We start from the raw sequence: 26764 nt of genomic DNA, 5'->3' as shown, positions 1-26764 counted from the left end.
ATGATGAAGAGGTACAGAAAAGGGTTTTCTTAAGAAGACCTGACAGTTTAGCTACAATTTGCCAGAAGGCACATCTGAGATACAAGCCTAGATTTGATGTGTTTTGGTGAAAGAAAATCCTCCTGTGGTGACCCCGAGTGCAAACAGGGGGAGCAGCTGAAGGGATTTAATTTTTAATGTATATGAACAAGTGAAATTAAGTTGACCAAACAAACTATGAAATGTCTTGGGTTCATATGATCTGCAATGAAATGTAACAATCACTATGGTGTTTTGTTTGTTTGTTTGGTTAGGGGTATTTTGTTTTGTATTTTCCATTTTCCTTCTTCTTCTTCATAGTCTTCACAGCAGATCAATCGTTTCCATCTCACCATGTCCTCTGTATCTTCCTCTGTCACACCAACCACATCCATGTCCTCCCTCAGCATATCCATAAACCTCTCTCTTCTCCTCCTGCCTGGTGGCTCCATCCTCAGCATCCTTCTCCCTATATACCCTGGGTCCCTCCTCTGCACTTGTCCAAACCTCAATCTCAATCTTACCTCTCTGATTTTGCCTCCAAACCGTCCCACCTGAGCTGTCCATCTGACATGTTCATTACTAATCCTTGTCCATCCTCATCACTACCAAAGAGAATCACAACATCTTCAGCTCTGCCTCCTGTCTTTCTGTTAGTGCCACCGTCTATAAGCCGTACAACATAGCTGGTCTCATTACTGTCTTGTAGACTTTCCCTGTCACTCTTACAGATTTTCTTCTATCACAAATCACTCCTGCCACCTTTCTCCACCCTGCCTGAACTCTCTTCTTCACCTCTCTACTACACTCCCCATTACTTTGGACAGTTGACTCCAAGTATTTAAACTCATCTGCTTTCACTACGTCTACTCCCTGTATGTTCCCATATCAATGTCCAAATCCCTGTTGACTACGGAACTTTGCCAGCCACCTATTTAGAGCTGTATGCCTGCTGTCAACCCCATCATTTACTCAAGAGGGGAGGAGACCAGCAACAGTTGGTCAATGCCGACACATCTTTCTGGCGAGGTCACAAGACTCAGAATCAGAATAGCTTTTAGTCACCAAGTATCCACAGAATACAAGGTATCTGACTTTGGTTTAAGCTGCACTCTCTCTACATCATGTATACGTATACACTAAACACTGAATAATTTACAGTAACAAAATGTGCAAATGAAATGTGTAAGTAAAATAAATAAAATGGGCAATAAGAGAATAAATAAAAATGTGTGAAACAGACAGATTGAAGTTAAGTCCTCACCATGTCCATCCATTGTGACCTCAGACTGTCAAATACCAGCATCATTTCCCCTGATATGGATCACGACATTACTGTAAGTAGTGTCATGTTCCAGAGTCAGATGTCTGATGTCAGGTCTTGTTTTTTTGTTTGTTTGCTTTTTCCTTGTTTACTGCAAAGCTGAGCTTGTGCTAACATTTGCGCCAGCTGTCATGGGAATGACACAGTCTACTGTGTGTAACATTGATCTCCACGGGAGTGTGTGTGTGTGTGTGTGTGTGTGTGTGTGTGTGTGTGTGTGTGTGTGTGTGTGTGTGTGTGTGTGTGTGTGTGTGTGTGTGTGTGTGTGTGTGTGTGTGTGTGTGTGTTGTCATTTCGGCTGCTCCCGCTTTTGGGTCAGGGTCGCCACAGCGGATACAGCCAAATCCGCATTGGTATTTGGCACAAGTTTTACACCGGATGCCCTTCCTGACGCAACTCCAGTTTTACCCGGAGAAACACACACACAGCCACCGGTGTTCTGAAGAGGTCTCCCATCCAAGTTGTAACCAGATGCCGCAGTGCCTATCTTCTGAGATCTGACGGGATTAGGCTTACACAGAGCAGACTGGCTCGATCTCCACAGGAGTAAGATGCTCTAATTGGAGGACTTTTCGTGTTGCCTATAGCAATAGACGATGATCATTGAAAAAATGCTAATACAGTCTAAAACAATTTACTGTGAAAACAGTGAAAATAGCTTCTCAATGCAAAAAAGAAAATTAATTTTTTCTTTGTTTCGAGCTTCCATTTCTGACTTCCTCTCATGCATATGCCACATTCCCAGTGTCAAAATGCTAAAAATAGTTCTCAGGTGGATTCATTAGCATCTAGAAGTCTTGTCGTGAGAGATTAGAGTTTGATAAACAGTTCCTTCACATTATTTTGGCGATTCATTCCATTAACAGGCCAGTTGGAATATTGTCATGCATCAAATTTTTCATCACTAAACCCATGCTGTATTTGCCATCATCTGGATCTCTCTCATGGGTTGTTCTGTGTAACTGAAATGGCATACTATATCATTGTAGCTGGGGTGGGTTGATCTCAAGACTAGTGGTCTACCAAGTCAAACAAAAGGGATTCCAGACTAGCCAAGCTAGTATGAACCTATTTCAATGTGGATTTCACCTCGTTGCATTTATGTAAATAACAGTGAGTGTTAACGTGACATAGACAGCAGTATGTGAATAAGGATTTTGAATGTGTTCAAATTCAATCAGCCACTTGAAGTTATGGCCAAACATACGCATTTTAGCTAAAACGATCATGTATTGAACATTGTCCAAATCAGAAATGAATGTGCCTTGAAAAAGGTTTGTCCGCTATTTCATGGGAGGTGCATGGTGCGTAGCACAAGCCTGGATTCAGCATTACTGTTGTGGAAATCCACCCCCTCTCCCTCTGTCACCTTAAACTGTCCATTTCAAATAGAGGTACTTTCCAAAGTGCAAGGGACAAACTTTGAGGAAACTATGTTTCTATACACACAAATCGGGCTCATTTTGCCCTATCAGAACATATTATGCGCAGACTTTGCTGACTGTTGATCACCATTAATATTGATTTTCCTTCGTCTGTTATAAACTTTGTTGATTCATAGCTGCTGAAAAATATTGAGTGACGATTTATGCAATTTCTCAGAATAACTAAAAATAAGACCCTGTTATTGGTTGGTGTTGGTATCACAAGGGAATGAGTACTATTGATTGTTGGTCTGATGTTGATCAGTATTACTTACTTATTACTACAGTTATGCAATCTTTCCACAGAAATCTTTTGATCGTGGTGATGCTCATTTTCTTGGCAACATCTCTTTCTACGGCTCCTGTAGAGGGTAAAATGCATGATATATACAAAAATGTTATTATTTCAGCATATATAATTATTTACCTAAATTGGGTGTTTAATGTTACATTTTGTTAGGCTTATTTTATAAAACTATTTTATTTTATTTGAAAATAATGCATTTGATTTTGTTGGATTTCATTTTACTTTACTTAATGACATTTTAGTTAACATTTTGTTTGTGTAACAAATGTTTGTCCTTTCAGAGAAGGAGGTGGAGGAGGTGGAAGTTGCTGAAGTTGGGGAGCTGTCAGAAGAGGAAGAGGGTAGGTGTTTACACTGATGATGATGATGATGGTGATGATGATCTGCCTGCAGTATGAACAAGGGTGTTAACTTAGTGTTGTGGGAAAGAGATTGTCTTTTCTGCACCTCTCGATCCCTCTCTATGACTTTGAAGAGTTGACCCCAAGTGTTTAAACTCATTGATGTTTACCACCTCTGCTCCTTGCAATCTCATCTTTCTGCCATATACTATCTCTCATTCTTATAGATGTATTCCAGCTTGCTCTGAATAACTTTCGATTAACCAATTCGCTGTTCGAGCGAGACAAAGAACACCTCCGTTTCGGCGTGTTAGAGGACAAGTTGCGACATGCCTATCTCGGCTTTCAATGCTTACCAGTCGAGTGAGTTATAAGAGAAATTGTGGAGAGCTGGGCATGTCCGAACTTGTCCTCTGACACGCCGAAACAGAGGTGTTCTTTGTCTCACTCGAACAGCGAATCGGTCGTGATGCACAAAGCCTCCACGCAGCTTTCCATGACAAAATCTCTTGTTAAAAGTGAAATCTGCTGGGAAAAGGTTGACGTCCAGCTCTTGTGATAACCAGAGAAAGTGCACACGACGGTCCCAGCTCCACACAGCCATCCGTTTAGAAATAATCCGGTGGTTCGTTCGCCGAGCGCGGCGCGCCGAGCGCCATTGTGGGCCGTCCTTAAAGCTGTAGTAATAGTCATTCTCTGTGAAGCCCGTAAAATTTTCACCAAAAGTCAGATAAATTTTTCGAATGGTTTCCAGGTGCCAGTCTCTAACAGCTTCTGAAAAAATTCTGATGGAAAAAAAACCCAAATCATTCCGCCATTTCCAGACAATGAAAATCCACTCCTTCCACAAGGTGTGCTCACAGGCAAATGATGTCACCGACAGGCGTGGAAACCTCACGCATGCGCACGAGGGTTCAAGCTTGTCTGACGTGAAAACACATGAATCAAATACATATAGTTTAAAAAAAAAGAAAAAGGTACGATACTTTATGGACATACCTCGTATATAGTATTTCCCTATTTTTCATTCTCTTGATTTGCCATTTCGAGGTATTTACCCTGCATCCTATTGTACATTTTATTGTGACATACAAAATTCCTCACGTGGGACTAATAAAGGAATATTTTATCTTATCTAGAAATTGAAAACAGCAGTTATAATCTTACAAGGACACACACAAGTCTCCAAGGGAAAACAAGTTAATGTTTAGCTTCTTAATTTTTTTTAACAACCCCAACTCAGAACAAATTGGGATATATGGAAAATGCAAATAAAAAAAAAAATCCTTTGATTTTACCTTTACTTTGGTAAGTATTTCATTGCAGACCATATTGCCCTGGATATTTCATGTTGTTTCTGGATAATTTCACTTCATTTGCTAAGATACATCCATTCCTGTATTTCATGTCTGTAACACATTCCAAAAAAGTTGGGATGGAGGTAATTTATGGATAGTAATGAGGTAATATATATATATATAAGTATCAGACATTTTTATTTTTTTCAAAAACCATATGGATTTGAATCACGTGTGATTGCATCAGCCAAGCTTGAACCTTCGTGCGCATGCGTGAGTTTTTTCACGCCTGTCGGTTGCGTCATTCGCCTGTGAGCAGGCTTTGAGTGAGCACTGGTCCACCCCTCTCGTCGTTAAGGAAATGGTGGAATGATTAGGAGCTTTGCTGCATCAATTTTTTCCTGAAACTGTGAGAGACCTCCAGGTGGACACCATTCTGAAAATTAATATGGCTTTCAGGGATGATTTTTTGGGAATTACACAGATTAAGGAGTGCTCCAGCCAGTTTAAAGACCGCCCACAGCTGCTGAGAGCGCCACGCGCTCCGAGCACCTATCGACAGGCTGACACCCAGCTGAAACAACCAGATCATTTCCAACATGAAGGCTTTGTTGATCCGGGACGTCGTCTGACTTTCACAAAAAGGCAGAAGGCGTGGACATCAGCACTTTTTCGGCACATTCCACTGTTACAGGAGTTTTTTTCATGGAAAAAGAAGCGGAAGAATGTGTTACCGTGCCACTCATGGCGCGGCACAAAACCACCTCCGTGTTGGTCTCTCAGGATGGCTTTCAGACGGCTTTCAGACGGTTTCCGGTTGCTTTTCAGTTGTGTGACTATCCAAGAAATTGAGCATGAGCTGGACATGCCCCAACATGTCCTGTGAGGCTTCATCATGGCGTTGCGTTGCGCCATGCGACTCCGCCGCGACGCGCGGGATTCCTCCACACATCTGTCTCAATGTGCCGAAAAAGTGCTGATGTCCACGTCTTCCGCAATTCCTGTGATAGTCAGACGACATACCGGATCAAAACAGCGTCCAGTTTAGAAATGAACGGCACATTCCACTGTTACATGAGTTTTTGTCATGGAAAGAAAGAAATATTTCAAACAGGTGACTGTAATCATGATTTGGTACAAAAGCAGTATCCATGAAAGGCTGTGTCTCTGAAGAGCAAAAATAGGTTGAGCATCTCCAATTTATCAACAAATGCATAAGAAAATTACTGAAATGTTTAAAAATAATGTTACTCAAAGAAAGATTGGAAGGGATTTGCATATTTCTCTATCTACGGAGCATAATATCATTCAACAATTCAAGGAATCTTGAAGAATTGAAGCTGACACCCATAATTTCCAGTCCCTCAGATGGCAGTGCATCAAGAACTGTCATTCATCAATAGCTGATACAACCACATGAGCAAGGGATTACTTTCTTTGGGAAACCTTTGTCAAGCACTATAATACTGCGTTACATGACACTTAAAACTATACTGTGCAAAGAAGAAACATTATGTTAACCTTGTCCAGAAGCAGTGTCAACTTCTCTGGGCTTGAAAGCATCTGGGGTGGGTTGTTACACAGTTTAAATGTGTATTGTACTGAGCTCTCCATATTTTTCCATCAACACTTTCAGAACAAGCATTGCATCTGCATGAAATCATATTGCTCCTCACAGATCTTTACCTGTTTTGAAGCCTTGCTTCTACTACTCATAACTTCATCAGCACATCACCCTTCTTCTGAAAAATCAGAACCAGCATACTTCTTCTCCACATCTCAGGAATCCTCTCACTTTCCAAGATTTTATTTAACACTGTGGCTAAAAAAAACCTCCACTGTCATATCCCCTAAGCATTTCCACGCCTGATTTATATTCTCATCTGGACATTTTCCACTCTTCACCTTCTTCTAAGCTGCCTTTATTTCATCCTTAACCCAGTGAGCAAAGAAATGCCAATTCAATGTCAAATCAACATCAACCATAGATGTCAAAAGACCGTCAAACTAACGTCAAAACCAAAGCGTTTCATCAACATCAATGGAAGACATTGAATAGACATCATAGTGCAATGTTAATGATTGACATCCCCTTCCCAAAAGTAGAAGAAGAAGGTAAACAAAGCTATTTTCCAGGGATTAAATCCGAAAAACATCTGGTCACAACCTCACCTCTCTAAGGGCCCCTTCACACATAACATGATTTAAGCCGACTAGTGCATGAAGGAGGAATTGCATAGCATTCGTGAAAAAGCGGAGCTGCCTCCAATGTCTCGTACACGTGTTGCTACAATTATTTGCACACACCAGTGGCTGAAAGACAGAGAGTGCACTGTGAGAGCCCATTCGATCCCTCTCATGGCAGATGTCAGCCAAATTCGAGGTGACACACACGAACATCTAACACTGCTCGCCTGACACTTAGAAAATGTGGTACCATTTGTGCTGTTAGCACAAAAATAGTGAGCAGACAATCACTTTCGAGCGAGATGTGAAATATGTCTAAGTGCCCCCACAGGTGTGGCGTTGAAAAAAGGAACAGGCATGTAGTGCATGTGTCGCGCATGTGTGCAAGTGTGTTGCACACACAGTAATGATCACTTAACAGAGAGTGACATGTTGGTGTGTGTGCTGAATTGACAGGGGGTGTGTCCACCGACAGCTGCAGCTGTTGAGATCTCTGGTCCTGGACATTCCAGCTGGGGAACACGTACTGTGTTTGCACAGCCATGACCTAACAGCTGTCCACTGTGACGCGCGTGTGTCTGCTTACTGTCCTCACATGGACATTCATAAACACATATATCACTGTTGTGATGGGCTGCAGCAAGCAAGCGCACGGCGCACACATTGACAGCCTACCCCAGGTGAAACGGACGGTCAGATCATAACACGCAGTGGGTGATCTGAATGTCACGTCACCCATGTGAGCTCTGTTCTATATGATGTGGTGTCTGTCCTGTGGCACGCCATCAACAGGACATGCGTTTCGGGCCAGACATGCGTGCGGGGCTGGCTGGACACACCGGGCTAGCAGATGTGGACATGATAAGAGTGCATGAACTGCTTCATTCATGTCATTTCATGACTGTACGTCTGTGACCATGGGTCATCAACAGAGGAACAGATGGTTCATACTTGTTCACTCGATAAATGGATTCAATAAAATGCAGTGGTTTTTTTATGGTGTATGGTTTTATTTTTTTAAATACGTTTATCTCCTTGTTGATTTCAGGTATTTAATGCACCTTTTATAGGGCAGTGATGGTAGCGCAGTGGTAAAGTTTCTGGCTGGCAATCAGAGCTTTTGTAAATTGCAGGTTCAAATCCTGTGGGTGGCATGTATTTTTTTTTTCCACAGCAGCTGCACGATGTGGTTACACATGCTCCAGTTGCTCGCACTGTGTCCCTGCTGTGACGGTTTCGTGCACGCTCGTGGACAAAACCATCACAGCAGGATTGTTCACACCTGCCTGATCACGTGTCCCTCCGATGTCGGCTCAATGTTTTCGTGGTTCGCTCATACAAGCTGTTTCGCCGTGATTCACCCTGATTTGTACTTATTCGTAATATGTGTGAAGTCCTAAGTCTTAGAGCACTGCAGTTTTTCAGGCAGTGGCTTGTGTTACCTGAAGACAGTTCCTATCCTGATTACCTGCCAGTCTACACCAAGTATACTTTGACTTTTCTGTATATTTGTCAGTATACACCAAGTGTACATTGATATATATATATATATATATATATATATATATATATATATATATATATATATATATATATATATATATATATATATGCAGGCCCTGTGACAGACTGGTGGCCTCAGTGACTTCTGGGATAGGCTCCAGAACCTCAATCCCCATGACTCTTAACTAGAATAAGCAAACTTAGAAATAGATGGATTAATATGCAGCCATGTTCGAAGTAGTCCCAACTCACTGATGTGTTGTGAGGTTGCAACATGAAGCGTAGTTCCTAAGGTAAAAAAAAAAAATACTATGTCACGCCCCCTGTGAAAACTGAATCCTCCCCTCTTTATCCAGACTGTCCAGCCGGGGAAAATGAAAAAAGCATCTGTTAAACCCCAAAACGTGAATCAGTTCTAAATTGTAAATTATCTGCAAACCAATAGTTGCAAAACGTGAATACTGAAAAATATCTCCCAAAACATGAACGCGGGTCTTCCAAAACGTGAATATCATTATATATATATATATATATATATATATATATATATATATATATATATTCAGTTTAAGTAATTTATCGATTTCAGTTCACAGATCAATTACTGCAGGAAATCTTGATCGCAAACCCAATCACCACAAAAATTATTTTTATTTTTTTTAATTTTGGCAGGGGCAGGGGTCACAAACTCAGAGAGGACAGAAACCTCCCCCTCCGGTAAACGGCTCAATAATCTTAAGAGAAACATTGTAAAAAAACAAACAACTTGTTGTGTGGGCCGCTGAAGAGGAGGTACTGCTGGCCCACCACCTCCAGATGGCGCCCTGCTTGGAGTGCGGGCTTCAAGCGCGAGAGGGCGCCGGAGCCACTGGGAGTGACAGCTGTCACTCATCATCAGCACCAGCTGTCACTCAGTCAACTCATCACCATCACCATAAAGGCCGGACTGCAACTCCACCTCCTCGCCGAGAAATCAGCTACCTTGGAGGTAATTTCTCTGCTGACTTACAACATTGAGTAATAATCTGAACTTCTTTGCAGCCGTTTTCCTGTGGTGTTGCCTTATCTGTGGGATTGGCCTTTGGTGTGATCAGCGACGGCTTCGCTTCACACCCCAACCAGATAAGTGGTTAGACAGGAGCTGCACGAGTGTGTGACGGGAGGTGGAGGTGCTCCCTCCCAAAAGAACACAGACTGTGGGATTACTGAGTGTGCGTACTCACACTCACCTGTGCTGTTTCTGTTCTCTGCCAGCAGTACCAGGTCTGACAGCTGGAGACGGTGACCACCTGGGGACCCAGGACTTGGCGGCTCCGGTGTTCTTCAGATCCGTGGCGGTGAGGGCCGTGTGGGATCCAGCTCGGTTCTGGATGGGTGTCTCCTATCCTCAAGCCTGCCCACACGTCACCCAACGTGTAATTGACTATAGTCCCAAACTGATTGTCTGTATTCCGTTGTGCACAATTTACAACATTAAATTGTTACTGTTTGGCTTATCCATTGCCCGTTCTTTTACGCCCCCTGTTGTGGGTCCGTGTTCCTACACTTTCACAACAGGATTTCTCGGCCAGAGTCATGGATCCCGAGGGGCGTCAACCATCGCTTGAACAGCCAATGGAAGAGCGAGGTGCACAGGCGCCAGCAGGAGGCGTGTTAGGTGAGCTGCAGCACATCTTAACCGTTTTTACTGCTCGGTTGGACTTAGTTACCGAGCAGAGCATTGTTATCAATTGAAGGATGGAGGCTCTCACCACCCAGGTGGAAGCGCATGCTCAGGGCGCTGCTGCAGCACCTCCTCCTGCTGACCGAATGCCAGAGACAGACATTCCACTGGTCGTTCAACGAACCCCCCCACCTTCCCCTGAAGCATACATAAGCCCTCCGGAGCCGTACGGAGGCTGTGTGGAGATGTGTGCGGACTTCTTCTTCGAGGAGAGGCACACGCCTGGGCTACGGCCCTACGGCACTCTGGGAGCAGAATTCACGGCTCCTAACGATTTACACTGAGTTTGTGAGGGACTTCTGACAGGTGTTCGACCACCCTCATAGAGGCGAGACCGCTTCAAGCATGCTGCTGTCGATAAGACAGGGGTGTCGGAGCGCAGCGAAGTATGCAGTCGACTTCCGCATCGCGGCAGCGCGAGCCGGCTGGAATTTTGTTGCGCTCCGTGCCGCCTTTGTAAACGGACTGTCCCTGGTCCTTAAGGAGCACCTGGTGGCGAAGGACAAGCCGCGGGATTTAGACGGGCTTATCGACCTGGTTATACGGTTAGACAACCGATTAACAGAACACCGACGGGAGCGAGATGAAGGGCGTGGTCAGGCACAAGCCGTCCCTCTTCCTCCCGGGTCCAAAAGGGAGCCGACTTCCCCACGCTCCACAGCCAGGGCACTCCACGTGACGACAGCTCCCCCTGCTGACGTTGCTATGGAAACAAGCAGGGCCAAAAAGTGATCAGATCAGAGACAAAGGAGGCTGATCCGTGGAGAGTGTTTTCTCTGCAGCTCAACCGAGCACACACAGAGAGAATGCCCCAAACGGTCAAAACAGCAGCACTCATCCTTAGAGACTGGGCTAAGGGTGGGTCACAATACCCACGCGGGGAGACCCCGAAAATCTGCACGTATCCCAGTCACGATCCTGAGTGGGGATCTAACCCTTCACGCCCCAGCACTGGTGGACACAGGGTCGGAGGGGAATATGCTGGATAGCAGATGGGCAAAGGAGGTTGGGCTCCCTCTAGTGGCCTTACGTCACCATTGTCGGTGCGGGCACTAGATGGCACCCTTCTTCCACTAATCACACACCAGACACAGCCCGTGACTTTGGTTGTATCTGGGAATCACAGGGAGGAGATTGTGTTTTATATAACACCTTCTACCTCCCGAGTGATTTTGGGTTTTTCATGGGTGTTAAAACACAATCCCCGGATTGATTGGCCGTCTGGGGTTGTGGTTCAATGGAGGGAAACCTGCCACCGGGAGTGTTTAGGATCCTCGGTTCCACCCAGTGTGACAGCTAAGGAGGAGGTTTTAGTCCCCCCCCAATCTGGCGGCGGTGCCAGCCGAGTACCATGACCTTGCTGACATCTTCAGCAAGGATCTGGCACTCACGCTGCCCCCACACCGTCCGTACGATTGTGCCATTGATTTGATACCGGGCGCTGAGTACCCGCCACAGCAGGCTGTACAACCTCTCACGTCCGGAACGCGAATCAATGGAGACCTACATCCGGGACTCGTTAGCTGCCGGGTTGATCCGGAACTCCACCTCCCCGATGGGTGCTGGTTTCTTTTTTGTGGGCACGAAGGACGGCGGACTCCGTCCATGCATTAATTACAGAGGGCTGAACGAGATCACGGTTCACAACCGATACCCGTTACCTCTGTTGGATTCAGTGTTCACGCCCTTGCATGGAGCCCAAATTTTCACAAAATTGGATCTTAAAAATGCTTATCACCTGGTTCGGATCCGGGAGGGAGACGAGTGGAAGACGGCATTTAACACCCCGTTAGGTCACTTTGAGTACCTGGTCATGCCGTTCGGTCTCACCAATGCGCCCGCGACGTTCCAAGCATTGGTTAATGACGTCTTGCGGGACTTCCTGCATCAGTTTGTCTTCATATATCTAGACGATATACTCATCTTTTCTCCGGATCCTGAGACCCATGTCAAGCATGTACGTCAGGTCCTACAGCGGTTGTTGGAGAACCGGCTGTTTGTGAAGGGCGAGAAGTGCGAGTTCCACCGTACTTCTTTGTCCTTCCTGGGGTTCATAATCTCCTCCAACTCCGTCGCCCCTGATCCGGCCAAGGTTGCGGCAGTGAGAGATTGGCCTCAACCAACAAACCGTAGGAAACTGCAACAGTTCCTCGGTTTTGCAAATTTCTACCAGAGGTTCATCAAGGGCTACAGTCAGGTAGTTAGCCCCCTGACAGCCCTGACCTCCACAAAAGTCCCCTTCACCTGGTCAGATCGGTGCGAAGCCGCGTTTAGGGAGTTGAAACGCCGGTTCTCGACTGCACCGGTTCTGGTGCAGCCCGATCCCAATCACCAGTTTGTAGCTGAAGTGGATGCCTCTGACTCAGGGATAGGAGCCGTGCTATCCCAGAGCGGGGAGTCCAACAAGGTTCTCCATCCATGTGCCTACTTTTCCTGCAGGTTGACCCCGGCTGAAAGGAACTATGACGTCCGCAATAGGGAACCTCTTGCGGTGAAGGAGGCTCTTGAGGAGTGGAGACACCTGTTGGAGGGAGCATCGGTACCATTTACGGTTTTCACGGACCATCGGAACCTGGAGTACATTCGGACCGCCAGGCGTCTGAACCCCAGGCAAGCCCGCTGGTCACTGTTCTTCAGGCGTTTTGACTTTCGGATCACCTACCACCCCGGGATGAAAAACCAACGATCTGACACCCTGTCCTGGGTGCATGAAGAGGAGGTCAAGACCGAGCTGTCAGACCCGACGGAAACCATCATCCCCGAGTCCACTGTCGTGGCCACCCTCACCTGGGACGTGGAGAAGACCGTCCAGGAGGCCCTGACACAGAGCCCGGACCCGGGGACAGGTCCGAAGGACAAATTGTACGTCCCACCAGAGGCCAGGGCTGCGGTCCTAGACTTCTGTCACGGTTCCAAGCTCTCCTGTCATCCAGGGGTGCGAAGGACCGTGGCAGTGGTCCGGCAGCGCTTCTGGTGGGCATCTATGGAAGCCGACGTCCAGGAGTATGTCCAGGCCTGCACCACCTGTGCCAGGGGCAAAGCCGACCACCACAAGGCCCAAGGCCTCCTCCAGCCTCTGCCCGTGCCTCATCGCCCCTGGTCTCACATCGGCCTGGACTTTGTCACGGGCCTCCTGCCGTCCCAGGGCATGACTATCATCCTCACGATAGTGGACCGGTTCTCCAAGGCAGCCCACTTCGTGGCCCTCCCGAAGCTCCCGACAGCCCAGGAGACTGCAGACCTCCTGGTCCACCATGTCGTGCGTCTGCATGGGATTCCATCGGACATTGTCTCAGATCGTGGTCCTCAGTTCTCCGCCCAGGTTTGGAGGAGCTTCTGCAGCTTCTACGGGCCACCGTAAGTCTCTCGTCCGGGTACCATCCCCAGACGAACGGGCAGGCAGAGCGGATGAATCAGGAACTGAAGCAGGCCCTCCGCTGCGTGACCTCCGTGCAACCGATGGCCTGGAGTGACCATCTGGCCTGGATCGAGTACACTCATAATAGCCAGGTATCATCAGCTACCGGCCTCTCCCCGTTTGAGGTGTGTTTGGGGTACCAGCCCCATTGTTCCCGCCAGTGGAGGGAGAGGTCGGGGTGCCCTCAGTCCAGGTCCATCTGAGGAGGTACCGTCGGGTGTGGCGTACCGCCCGCTCTGCCCTGCTCAAGGCCCGGACGAGGGCTAAGGCCCATGCAGACCGCCGGCGTGCCCCGGCCCCTACGTATCAGCCCGGGCAGGCGGTTTGGCTTTCCACGAAGGACATTCCACTACAGGTAGAATCCCAAAAACTAAAGGACAGGTTCATTGGACCATTTTCCATACTTAAAGTCCTCAGTCCGGCCGCAGTGAAGCTGAAGCTACCAGCTTCACTGCGGATTCATCCAGTGTTCCATGTTTCACGAATCAGACCCTACCACACATCAACTCTCTGCACCCCCAGACCGGCGCCGCCTCCTGCCTAGATCATAGATGGAGAGCCTGCCTGGACCGTGCGCAGGCTCCTGGATGTCCGTCGAAAGGGCCAGGGGTTCCAGTATTTGGTGGACTAGGAGGGGTATGGACCCGAAGAACGCTCCTGGGTGAAGAGGAGCTTCATCCTGGACCCGGCCCTCCTGGCCGACTTCTACCAGCGGCACCCGGACAAGCCTGGTCGGGCGCCAGGAGGCGCCCGTTGAGGGGGGGTCCTGTTGTGTGGGCCGCTGAAGAGGAGGTACTGCTGGCCCACCACCACCAGATGGCTCCCTGCTTGGAGTGCAGGCTTCAAGCACGAGAGGGCGCCGGAGCCACTGGGAGTGACAGCTGTCACTCATCATCAGCACCAGCTGTCACTCAGTCAACTCATCACCATCACCATAAAGGCCGGACTGCAACTCCACCTCCTCACCGAGAAATCAGCTACCTTGGAGGTAATTTCTCTGCTGACTTACAACATTGAGTAATAATCTGAACTTCTTTGCAGCCGTTTTCCTGTGGTATTGCCTTATCTGTGGGATTGGCGTTTGGTGTGATCAGTGACGGCTTCGCTTCACACCCCAACCAGATAAGTCGTTAGACAGGAGCTGCACGAGTGTGTGACGGGAGGTGGAGGTGCTCCCTCCCAAAAGAACACTGGGATTACTGAGTGTGCATACTCACACTCACCTGTGCTGTCTCTGTTCTCTGCCAGCAGTACCAGGTCTGACAGCTGGAGACGGTGACCACCTGGGGACCCAGGACTTGGCAGCTCCGGTGTTCTTCAGATCCGTTGGTGGTGAGGGCCGTGTGGGATCCGGCTCGGTTCTGGACGGGCGTCTCCTATCCTCAAGCCTGCCCACACGTCACCCAACGTGTAATTGACTATAGTCCCAAACTGATTGTTGTCTGTATTCCGTTGTGCACAATTTACAACATTAAATTGTTACTGTTTGGCTTATCCATTGCCCGTTCTTTTACGCCCCCTGTTGTGGGTCCGTGTTCCTACACTTTCACAACACAACTCTAGATTTTAACCTCAGGAAGGTAGACAAGGAGCTACAACTTTTTTTATCCATATCATATGAGCCGTCCTCTGAGTTGGAAAAATAACATTGATCTGAACGACAGATGGCTGTGAAACAGAAGCGTAGGGGCCATCTACAAAGTGCAAAAACAAGACACCAGAAAAATGTTCAATAAATTCAGGTGTGGTGTCACCAAATTTACTCCTGCTGGTTATACTACAGCACTCAGTTTGGAAAAATGTGCGAAAATGGAATCTTAGTGAATTTGTGAATTTTATTGCCCATTTTATGACTTATTTTAATGATAACGCTAACACGTTGCCAGTAAAACAGATATTTGCGACTGTAATCCAGCATGAACATCCACAAATCATCAGACACAGCGGGATTATTCCCATTCTACAATCCCAATTCCAATGAAGTTGGGACATTGTGTGAAATGTAAATAAAAACAGAATACAATGATTTGCAAATCGTCTTCAACCTATATTCTATTGAATACACCACAAAGATAAGATATTTAATGTTCAAACTGATAAACTTTATTGTTTTTGAGCATTTGCACAAAAACATTTGCTCATTTTTAAATGGATGCCCGCGACACATTTCAAAAAAGCTGGGACAGTGATATGTTTATCACTGTGTTACATCACCTTTCCTTCTAACAACACTCAATAAGCGTTTGGGAACTGAGGACACTAATTGTGAGTGTCATGCTTGGGTATAAAAGGAGCATCCCCAAAAGGCTGTGTCTTTTTCAGGGATGTCCCTGCTTATTTCAGCAAGTCAATGCCAAGCCACATTCTACATGTGTTACAACAGCGTGGCTTCGTAGTAAAAGAGTGCGGGTACTAGACTGGCCTCCCTGCAGTCCAGACCTGTCATCCATTGAAAATGTCGGGCACATTATGAAGTGCAAAATATAACAATGGAGACCCCGGACTGCTGAACAATTGAAATCGTACATCAAGCAAGAATGAGAAAGAATTCCACCTACAAAGCTTCAACAATTATTGTGCTCAGTTCCCAAATGCTTATTGAGTGTTGTTAGAATGAAAGGTGATGTAACACAGTGGTAAACATACCACTGTACCAGCTTTTTTGAAATGTGCTGCAGTCAGGGGGCAGAGTAACACATCAAATGTGAAAAGATCTTAATATTTTGCCACCATCCACATGATATTTTCTGGTATGAAATCTCACACATTAACCAATCAGAATTGCAGGAAAAAAACAGCTTGGGACTCCAGCAAGGGCAGTCACATTACTCCCCTCTCCTCTCCTCCTTTTCTGTTCTCTATCTCTGCTCCAACCTTCAAAGTCCCAGCTTCACCAGACTGTGAATTCTTTAAATTAAGATTTGGATTAACATGGAACTGACACCATTTTTTCAACAAGGAAATCAGGGTTGAGGGACCCTGCATGCCCTGATGGAACCTACCCAGCGGGTTATGTTCTCAACGACTGGGAGAATCGGTGCGTGGCGTGCTTGGCTCTACTCTCTGTGGAAGGCGTTGAGGATTTATTTCTATTCGCTTTTATGGTGGGAGGTTTGGCGCTGATTGGTTTGTCCGCTGCTCTGACGTAGAAGAATATTAGCAAGAGGGCTGCTACCAAAATTTTGTCTCCTCATCTGTCTGTCATGATTAATGAGTTGGGCAAGGCGATGCAATCTCAGACTGCGTTAACTCTTGAACTCAAATGCAAAACAGATCCCATCTTGGAGCATATCGCTGCATTGGAAAGGAATGTGCTGCTGAGGACCAGAGAATATTCTTCATAAATCTGGACTCTTGACAGTCAGAGGTGCAGTAAATGGAATTCTGTATCTTTCCACCACACTCTCACAAGCGCAACTAGCTTAGCTTATGACAAAGTAAAAGTGGACGCTCTTGTTATGGCCGAACAACTGTCCAGTTTCTTGGTATTCTGTGTTAGTACATGCCCGCAGGTGACATGCTTGATGAATTCCTGCGCAAAAAGTAGTTCCCAGATAATTTTGATATATTCCTGTGAGATAATGAGTATATCTCATCTAAATTAATTCCAAAATTTACCTGTAATAAAATTATAAAGATAACTATAGTTTTAAGAGTTGCCGTAATAAATATTTAAGAAACTTAAAGTTGATGAGCAACTTTGCCTGTTATCGCTCAAGCACATTGTAAACACTGACACGATGGAGTTTGATGCGGAAGAGTTCAGAAAGATACAATTGGAATGGTTTGATTACCACTTACCGTTGGCGATGAAAGACTTGGGTGTTAACTTCGTGTTAAATTCTGAACAAGAAGCTGCACTGAAAGAGATCTATATGGCAAGAGACACATTCTGTGTGTTGTCGCTCCAACGAGAGCGGCACGCTGAGCAGGGTGGCGAAAGTAGTCCGACAAGCTCAATCTGTGGGCGCGAGCTATCCGACAATGCCAAAACAGCAGAGATGTCAGTCCACTGAGAGCGGCACTCTGAGCAGGGTGTCATCAACAAGTGTGTGGCTTAGGCACACCTGTGCAATAATCATGCTGTCTACATGCCACACCTGTTAGGTGGGATGGATTATCTCTGCAAAAGAGAAGTGCTCACTAACAGATTTAGACAGATTTGTGAAGAATATTTGAGAGAAATAGGTCTTGTGTGTACATAGACAATGTTTTAGCTCTTTGAGTTCAACTCATAAAAAAAAAATGGGAGCAAAAACAAAAGCAGTGCATTTCTATTTTTCTTCAGGGTAAATAAAAACAGTGCCATACAATTTTTGACACGAGTACGGATACATCTTCTACATTGTTATTTCAAATGTAAAGTTCATTTATTGTGCTCAGACATTTAAAGAGGTCAAGAGTGTACAAAACCTGAGCTACACTGTGTTAGCCAAGATCACTTTAACTCTGCATCATTTCTGAAAACATAAGGTTGCCATTTCAAACTGTAAAGAAATTTTAAGAATGTAAAATTTATTCCTCACCTAAAATCGCCCAGCTAGCTGATGTAAGCAAATAGTTTTGCCGTGGTGATTAGTAATGTTATCCTTGGAAGGCCGATATTAGCAATGAAGCATCATGGGATGGCTCCAATATCACACACATAACAGTCGCTTTGAAGCCAAATTTTAAAATCACAAATAAACATCATATGACATAAAGATATTTGATAAGAAGCTTTTGCTAGGAGTTTTTTAATTAGACAAATAAATCGTGGATCTGAGGATCTTTTGTGTCCTTTCCTTTCCAGATGACGATGACTCCAAAAGTCACGATAAGATTGAGGGTGAGAGGCTGTGAGCTTTGACCTTCCTGCATAAAACACTGCATAAACAGCGACGTGCTTTTAATCATTTTAAAATGAGCATTAAAACATTCAGATTGATCTAAGTAACACTATAAAACAGCTCACATATACAAACATGATTTTTGTGAATTAAACTGCTTTAAACTGAAAAAAACAACGCTTATTGTTTATGTGCTAATAAATTATTTTAAACTGTTTTTTAACAACCTGACTGATGAACTTTTTAACATTTGGCTTTTTGACTAATCAGTTAAAGTGGTTTTAACACTGATCCTGGATCAGCGTTGTTGTCTGGGCTCAGGTTGATTTCATGCTTCCGCTGACAGAAACAGACACTTTCTTTCTGAAAATCACCTGATACTCTGCTCAACCTGTCCAGTAGGGGCACTTGGCGTCCACCAGGTGTCCACAGCGGCAACGGCGGCGGCGGCGGATGCAGCTAGAGGCTCGGGTAAGATGATGCTCTGCACAAAGATTTCCGCTGTTCACATCAGGTTTAATCCACATGAACCTACTCATGTTCAGAATAAACCTGATCCACATACTGCACACATTCATCAGTAACATGTGAGACATTTAAGATGACTTTACTCTGGAAAAACAGGTGTTCTGTTGTCCATCAGTGTCCAGAACCACAGTGCCACCTGCTGGTGATGTGGCCCAGACAAGGTCAAGAGGGTGCAGGTTTCCTTTGCAACCTCAAACGAAGGAAAGGAAACCTGCCCCCTCTTGACCTTGTCTGGGCCACATCATCAGCAGCCTTTTCTGGAATGGCTTTAGAGCAGTGGTGTCCAAAGTATTCCAGAAAGGGCCAAGAGGGTGCAGGTTGGTTTTCTTTGGAACCACTGACTTCAGCAAGTGATTTCACTGATGAACTCATCCCACCTGCTCAAAGTGATGTTAATCAGTGAAATCACCTGCTGAAGTCAGTGGCTGCAAAGAAAACCTGCACCTTCTCGGCCCTTTCTGGAATACTTTGGACACCACTACTTTAGAGCATCTGTTGGACTCCAGTCAGCAACAAAATCCAGAGATAGAGTCCACTCCTCTTAATCCAGATCACTTCCCTGCAGGTATCAGTGCAGGACATGGTGTTTCTTCCCAGAACCAGGATACAAGTGGTAAGTTACATTTTTTTATTACTTGAAACAGAACAACATATGTTGTCAGAGGCAAACATGATTATTTCGTATACATGTTCTGTGCGCAGTTTCATGCATGTTCACGTCGAGCATCATGTTTGTGTTTGCAGGTTCGAGTGGCAGTTCATCAGCAGGAACAAACAGCGGAGCAGCTCTTGCTGCTGAAGGTCATTTCAGATTTTTTTTTTTTTTTTAACAAAATGTGCAGCAGTGGAGAGACACCTGCTGGTCAGAGCAACTCACAGCAGCAAATTTATTTCAAAGACTTCTGTTCCGAGTCAGTGTCCTGAGTTTGGAAGTCATCTTGGCCAAACTGATTCTGGATGGTTGATAACAGGTTTGCCACTCTGCATATGTTACTGTGACATTTGTTTGGAAGAACCAAAAGATTCAGAATAACACAAGAATGTCAACAACGTATTCCAGCAAACACTGTAATCCACGTAGACAGAGTTCAGGGTTACAAAGCCTAGATAGTGGATTAAGGCTGAATTTTCCACTTATCCCAAATGGATTTATTTGTGATTCAGTTTATGAAAACAGAGGCACATAAGTTGCCACAGAGACACATTCTGTGCAGCAAGCCTTAGTTAAGACAAGCTAAGAGCCAGGCTTAATTAACATGATAATTACTCTAACTAAAATGTTGTCCTTAACTGATTAACTCGCACTAAAATAACCACAAGTGCTTATTATAACTCACTGGAATACCATTACACACCCATGTTTCACCTGACCAAAGACATCCCACATTACATCTGACCAAGGACATCCTACGTTTCACCTGGCCAATGACAGGCCCACATTTCACGTGACCAAGGACATCCCACCTTTCACCTGACTAAGGACATCCCATGTTTCACCTGGCCAATGACATCTCACGTTTCACCTGACCAAGAACACCCCACGTTTCACCTGGCCAATGACAGGCCATGTTTCCCCTGACCAAGGACATCCTACATTTCACTTGGCCAATAACATCCTATGTTTCACCTGGCCAATGACATTCCACGTTTCACCTGGCCAATGACAGGCCCATGTTTCACATGGCTAAAGACATCCTACGTTTCACCTGACCAAGGACATCCTATGTTTCACCTGGCTAATGACAGGCCCACGTTTCACCTGGCCAATGACATCCCACGTTTCACCTAGGGACATCCCATGTTTCACCTGGCCAATGACATCTCATGTTTCACCTGACCAAGGATATCCTATGTGTCACCTGACCAATGACATCCCATGTTTCACCTGACCAAGGACACCCTACGTTTCTCCTGACAAAGGTCAGGCCATGTTTCCCCTGACCAAGGATATCCTACATTTCACTTGGCCAATAACATCCTATGTTTCACCTGGTCAACGACATCCCAGGTTTCGCCTGGCCAATGACATCCCACGTTTCACCTGGCCAATGACATCCCACGTTTCACCTGGCCAATGACAGGCCCATGTTTCACCTGGCCAATGACATCCCACATTTCACCTGGCCAATGACATCCCACGTTTCACCTGACCAATGACATCCCATGTTTCACCTGGGCAATGACAGGCCCATGTTTCACCTGGCCAATGACATCCCACGTTTCACCTGACAAAGAACACCCCACGTTTCACCTGGCCAATGACAGGCCATGTTTCACCTGGCAAATGACATCCCACGTTTCACCTGACCAGTGACATCCTACATTTCACCTGGGCAATGACAGGCCCACGTTTCACCTGGCCAATGACAGGCCCATGTTTCACCTGGCCAATGACAGGCCCACGTTTCACCTGGCCAATGACATCCCACGTTTCACCTGACCAGTGACATCCTACATTTCACCTGGCCAATGACATCCCACGTTTCACATGACCAAGGACATCCCACATTTCACCTGACCAAGGACATCCTACGTTTCACCTGGCCAATGACAGGCCCACATTTCACCTGGGCAATGACATCCCACGTTTCACCTGACCAATGACATCCCATGTTTCACCTGACCAAGGACATCCCACGTTTCACCTGGCCAATCCCAAGTTTCACCTGACCAAGGACACAGCCGTGTTTCATGTGACCAAGGACACACCCATGTTTCACTTGACTGTGGCAGAGACATGACTACTATCAGCAAGTGGGGATGGTTGCCATCCATCATCCAAGTTGATGCTATGGTGGATGGGCATGTTCCCAAACCTGACCGGTAACAGTGTTAGTGTGCTAATATTGTGACAGCCATTGTTAGCTGTTCAACCAATGAACTACTGCAGTCAAAATAATAAGACATTCATGGGAGGAGAATATTATTACAGGGAAATGTGTGTGTTTGTGAGACAGAATATTTATTCATTCATGAGGGGCTGGAGCCTACCCCAGCAGTCACAGGGTGAGAGGTGGGGTAAACCATGGATAGGACACCAGTCTTTTGCAGGGTCACATATAGACAGACAAACTTATTCACCCATCATCTACAGTCAATGTCAAAGTTTTCAGTTCACCTGCCTGCAAACTCCACACAGAAAGCAACAGGCGGGAAGTGATCTATGACCTTCTTGATGGGAGGCAACACTGCTAACCACTAAGCCAACATACTGCCTGAGACTGAATATGTGTAGATTAAATGAATGATTATTCCTGTAATAGTTGTGACAATAACACACTGGCAGTACATAATAAGTATCAGCAATATTTCAGTGTGGGTTAACAATAATTAAGTACTTCACCTGCTTGGACTGACAGGTAATCAGGATGACTCAAGCCTGGTCTGAAGCACAGAATCTGTCTCCATGCAAACTTTGGATCCTGCACCTTCCTGAAACTGAGTCTCAGATCTTGGCTTAATCTACTGTCTAGCTCTTATGAAATAGAGTGCATCAGGAAAGTATTTCACAGCGTTTCACTTTTTCCATATTTTGTTATGTTGGCCTGATTCTAAAATGGGTGAAATTAATTTTTTTTTACTCAACATGCTACACACAATATACCACATAATGACAATGTGAAAAAGTTTAGATTTTTGTTGTTGTTGTTTTTGATTTTTGCAAATGTATTAAAAATTTTAAAAACTAAGAAGCCACGTACATAAGTATTCACAGCCTTTGCCATGAAGCTCAAAACTGAGCTCAGGTGAATCCTGTTTCCACGGATCATCCTTGAGATGTTTCTTCGGCTCAGTTGGAGTCCACCTGGGATAAATTCAGTTGATTGGACATGATTTGGAAAGACACACACCTGTCTACATATAAGGTCCCACAGTTGACATTGCATGAAAATTCAGTAAGGTATATCTTATATATTATATTCCAATTCTAAGGTGGAACTAGTATCTTTCCAATGTTTTTTACATATACCTTAGTATATCTAAATATCTAAAAGGAAGAGTAAAATAGAAGAGTAGAAAAGAGTATAGTAAAGCCACTTAGGTGCCTGGTCTTGAGAACCAGGGATGGTTCAGGGCATGTCAGGGCACAAACCAAGCACGAAGTCAAAGGAATTGTCTGTAGACATCCGAGAGAGGATTGTCTCGAGGCACAACTCTGGGTACAGAAACATTTCTGCTGCTTTGAAGGTCTCAATGAGCGCAGTGGCCTCCATCATCCCTAAATGGAAGAAGATCGGATTCAGCGGGACTTTTCCTAGCGCAGGACACCCATCTAAACTGAGCAATCCGGGGAGAAGGGCCTTAGTCAGGGAGGTGACCAAGAACCAGATAGAACCTGATGGTCACTGTCAGAGCTCCAGCATTCTTCTGTGAAGAGAGGAGAACCTACCAGAAGGACAACCATCTCTGCAGCAATCTACCAATCAGGCCTGAATGGTAGAGTGGCCAGACGGAAGCCACTCCTTAGTAAAAGGCACCTGAAGGACTCTCAGACCATGAGAAACAAAACTCTCTTGTCTGACGAACAGGGGTGAAAGTAAGATTTGATTGTTGCAGGAACTGTGCCACTCCAAAAAAAATTTGCTCGTACGCTTTGCGCGCTCACAGCATGTTGAAGATATTAAAGATATTGTCGGCTGCTGTAGCCTACAACAAATAACGTTTGTCCAGTGCACTAAGATCTACTTCAACAACGTCACTGCCGGCACTTTCTGTTGATTATTTTCATGTATTCATCAAATTTATATTTATTTTAGAGAAAATTTCTCCGAAATAAAGATAGGAAAATGCAGATTGGGATGCAGAGACCATCCAGTACAGTAGAGCCATATAAAGAAGAGTTTTGAGCTCTACACACGCTTGTGAAATCTTGTGAAAACATGCCTGAGATCCACCATGAAAAATAAGAGATTTAAGCACAGCATTGAATCTTAACTCATTTGTTGATCAGTTTGCCAGAAATCACCAAAACTGCAGAATACAGCTGCTGTAACAGTCAAGCAGTGAATGTAATTATATAATTTTGGACTGAGAAACTGAACCAAGGCTGCACCTAACAGTTATTTTCATTGTTAATTCATCTGCTGATTATTTTCTCAAGTCAGTGCAGTCTGTAAAATGTTTATATATATGATCGCTTCCCGCGTCTTTTATGATGAAATAATGCTGAATTTATGTGGAAATGATTGTTGGACAAAAGCTTCTGTCACTGAGATAGATGATGACTGGAGTGCAGTTTGAAGCAGAAACAAGGTGATAATCCGTGAACTGCGGCTGATGATGCATGCACAGTGAAGGCAGGGCGGACTGATTTTTAGGGGGGACACTGGCTTACTTTCACCCCTGCTGATAAGAAAAAAATTTGAACTTTATGGCGTGAATGTCAGGCATCATGTTTGGAGGAAACCAGGCACCATCCTACAGTGAAGCATGGTGGTGGCAGCATCATGCTGTGGTGAAGTTTTTCAGCAGCAGGAACTGGGAGACTAGTCAGGATTGAGGGAAAGATAAATGCAGCAAAGTACAGAGACATCCTGGATGAAAACCTGCTCCAGAGTACTCTTGACCTCATACTGGGGCGACGGTTCATCTTTCAACAGGAAAATGACCCTAAACACACAGCCAAGATATCAAAGGAGTGGCTGAATGTCATTTAGTATTCATGTATTGAGCAAAGAGTGTGAATACTTATGTACAAGTGATTTCTTAGTTTTTTATTTGTAATAAATTTGCAAAAATTAAAAAAAAAAACTTTTTTCATGTTGTCATTATGGGGTGTTGTTTGTGTGTGTGTGTTTGTGAATTTGTAAAAATTTCAAAACACCTTTATTCATGTTCTCATTATGGGGTGTTGTGAATAGAATGTTGAGGGAAAAAATGAATTTACTACATTTTGAAATAAAGCACTAACATAAAATGTGGAAAAAGTGAAGCGCTGTGAATACTTTCCAGATGCATGGTATATTCTGAACCCTTTGCCTCATCCATGGAAGGTGGCAGAAACCCATGTTCAGCTTGTTGTTGCTCATCTTTGCTTCTGTAGGTTCTTCAGGAGCAGAACTGTCTGGTTCTTCTGCTGGTCACACTTTGACTGCAGGTGACAAAAATCTCTTTTTATTTGAATAATTTTTCTCTGATATGATTAAAGATGTTCTAAAGTTGTTGTTTTTTCCAACCATCTAAAATTTAAATTGAAATGTTTTTCATTTTCCAGGTGAATCCGTGGCAGCTGATTGGTCAGTTCAGGCCGAAGCAACAGGTAAAGTTTCCCTGACTTATTACAGAGACATCAAATAGTCGAGCAGCGGCAGAAACGTCAGCCACAAACACAAATGTCAATCACCACATGAAACATTTAACCTTTGTGACCTCATTAGACGGGTCAGAAAAACTGCATGCGACTTAAAAAAAAAAAAATAAAAACGGAAGCACAGCCAAAAGAAATAAATATGAAAATGTGCTGGCACACATGGTCCTTCAGACCCCAAATCTCAGCCGTTGTCAGTGTAATAAGGAGAACCAGTGAGCAGTGCCAACATCACCAGATCCAAATTCCTGAGCTTTCTGCTCAACATTATTGCAGATGGAAGGTTTCTGGAACATTTTCCATCGGTTTCCTTGATGTGATGTTGATTTTGGATATGTTGGTTATTTAATGGACTTTTCCTTAAACCAAACCAAACCCTGTTCATCACATTTTGACTTACTCTTGGCGAACCTTTAAAACAACTTTCAGGCATAAATTATGTACTCATTTGATGACTTGAATAACTGTATAAATGAATGAATGAATATGTAACAAGTGGGTGGAGGAGTGACTGGATGAATATTCCATTTTTCTTCCTGCAGGTGGCAGATGGGGCCGATGTTGAGGCTAACGGTAGCTATCGCTCACTGCTAACACACGCTAAACTATCACTTAAAGATCAGTAAACACGCTGTGTACTTCACATGTAAAAAGTGTGTACCTGTGTCAGGTAACGGACAAAAGCTGCTCAACAGTGGCATCAACAGCAGCCACACAGGTGAGCTGGAAGAGGCGGGTTACACCTGGGTCTGACAGACAGCATCTGTTAATTTATTCATACCTGTCTGTCTGTTTCTCTCAGGTGTCCAGGATTTGTCTGTGGCTGGAGCTTCTCATCTAGATTTTACAGGTGAGTGTCTAGGTGAGGATGGGTCACATAAGAAGCTTTCATGATGTCATCAGCTGACAGGAACACGATTACCATCGGCCTCTCCTTTATTACATCACGGCATTCAGTGTCTGCAGTCATCATGCCCATCCAATATGACCTGAAGAAGAAGACATTCAAGAAGGCAGAATTAACTAACAAACAACTGGCCCGGTTTCATAAATAAGTCTAATCTTTTAGGCGATTAACTTACTTAGTCAACTAAGGTTAGTTGCTCAACATTGACCGTCTAATCTCCATTTCACATCAACAGTTAAATTTGTAGATTAGCCAACTAACGTTAGTTTATGATTTTCCACGGCATAAGCAGTCTCGCCAGTGCCGTTGCTTGAGAGATTTGTTTCTTCTGGTTGGTCGTCAGCTACAAACATGGCTGAGTCAAGCACTCCCGACTCGGCTTCTGTAAACATCTCCAATGGATTATTATGGTCCTGGAACACCCTTTCCCGACACAAGGCCCTCCTTCCTTCCTCCTCTGTCAATCTGTGGTACATGATAGCCAGCATTTTGAGGCAAGACTCTGAAGTTTGTCAACTAAAATAAGATTTGCCTCCTCTGTACCAGGCTAAAAACTTTGTGCACTTTGTACAAACTTTGTGCTTGTGAGCTTTGTGCAACGACTAACGTCAAAAGATTAGCAGACTAAGTGAGTTTAGTCAACTAAACAA

The 26764-nt window shown here is 44.9% G+C and overlaps 1 protein-coding gene across 1 annotated transcript in view; it reads left to right on the top strand.

Annotated features, from left to right (window-relative positions):
- si:ch211-80h18.1 (uncharacterized protein LOC555593 homolog) overlaps positions 1-25197 on the top strand; it is a 29552-nt gene extending 4355 nt beyond the window's left edge. The window contains exons 2-9 of the mRNA XM_034160377.1: positions 3073-3137; positions 3355-3414; positions 18336-18371; positions 18775-18843; positions 19466-19513; positions 19645-19701; positions 24944-24997; positions 25115-25197. Coding sequence (XP_034016268.1) covers positions 3073-3137; positions 3355-3414; positions 18336-18371; positions 18775-18843; positions 19466-19513; positions 19645-19701; positions 24944-24997; positions 25115-25197 — 472 coding nt within the window. The remainder of the gene's footprint in view (positions 1-3072; positions 3138-3354; positions 3415-18335; positions 18372-18774; positions 18844-19465; positions 19514-19644; positions 19702-24943; positions 24998-25114) is intronic.
- Positions 25198-26764: the final 1567 nt, after the last annotated feature.

This window comes from Thalassophryne amazonica, chromosome 20, assembly GCF_902500255.1.
Source record: "Thalassophryne amazonica chromosome 20, fThaAma1.1, whole genome shotgun sequence".
Classification (NCBI taxonomy): domain Eukaryota; kingdom Metazoa; phylum Chordata; class Actinopteri; order Batrachoidiformes; family Batrachoididae; genus Thalassophryne; species Thalassophryne amazonica.
The sequence above is the reverse complement of the archived record's forward strand: the minus strand, read 5'-3'. Positions and strand labels throughout refer to the sequence as shown.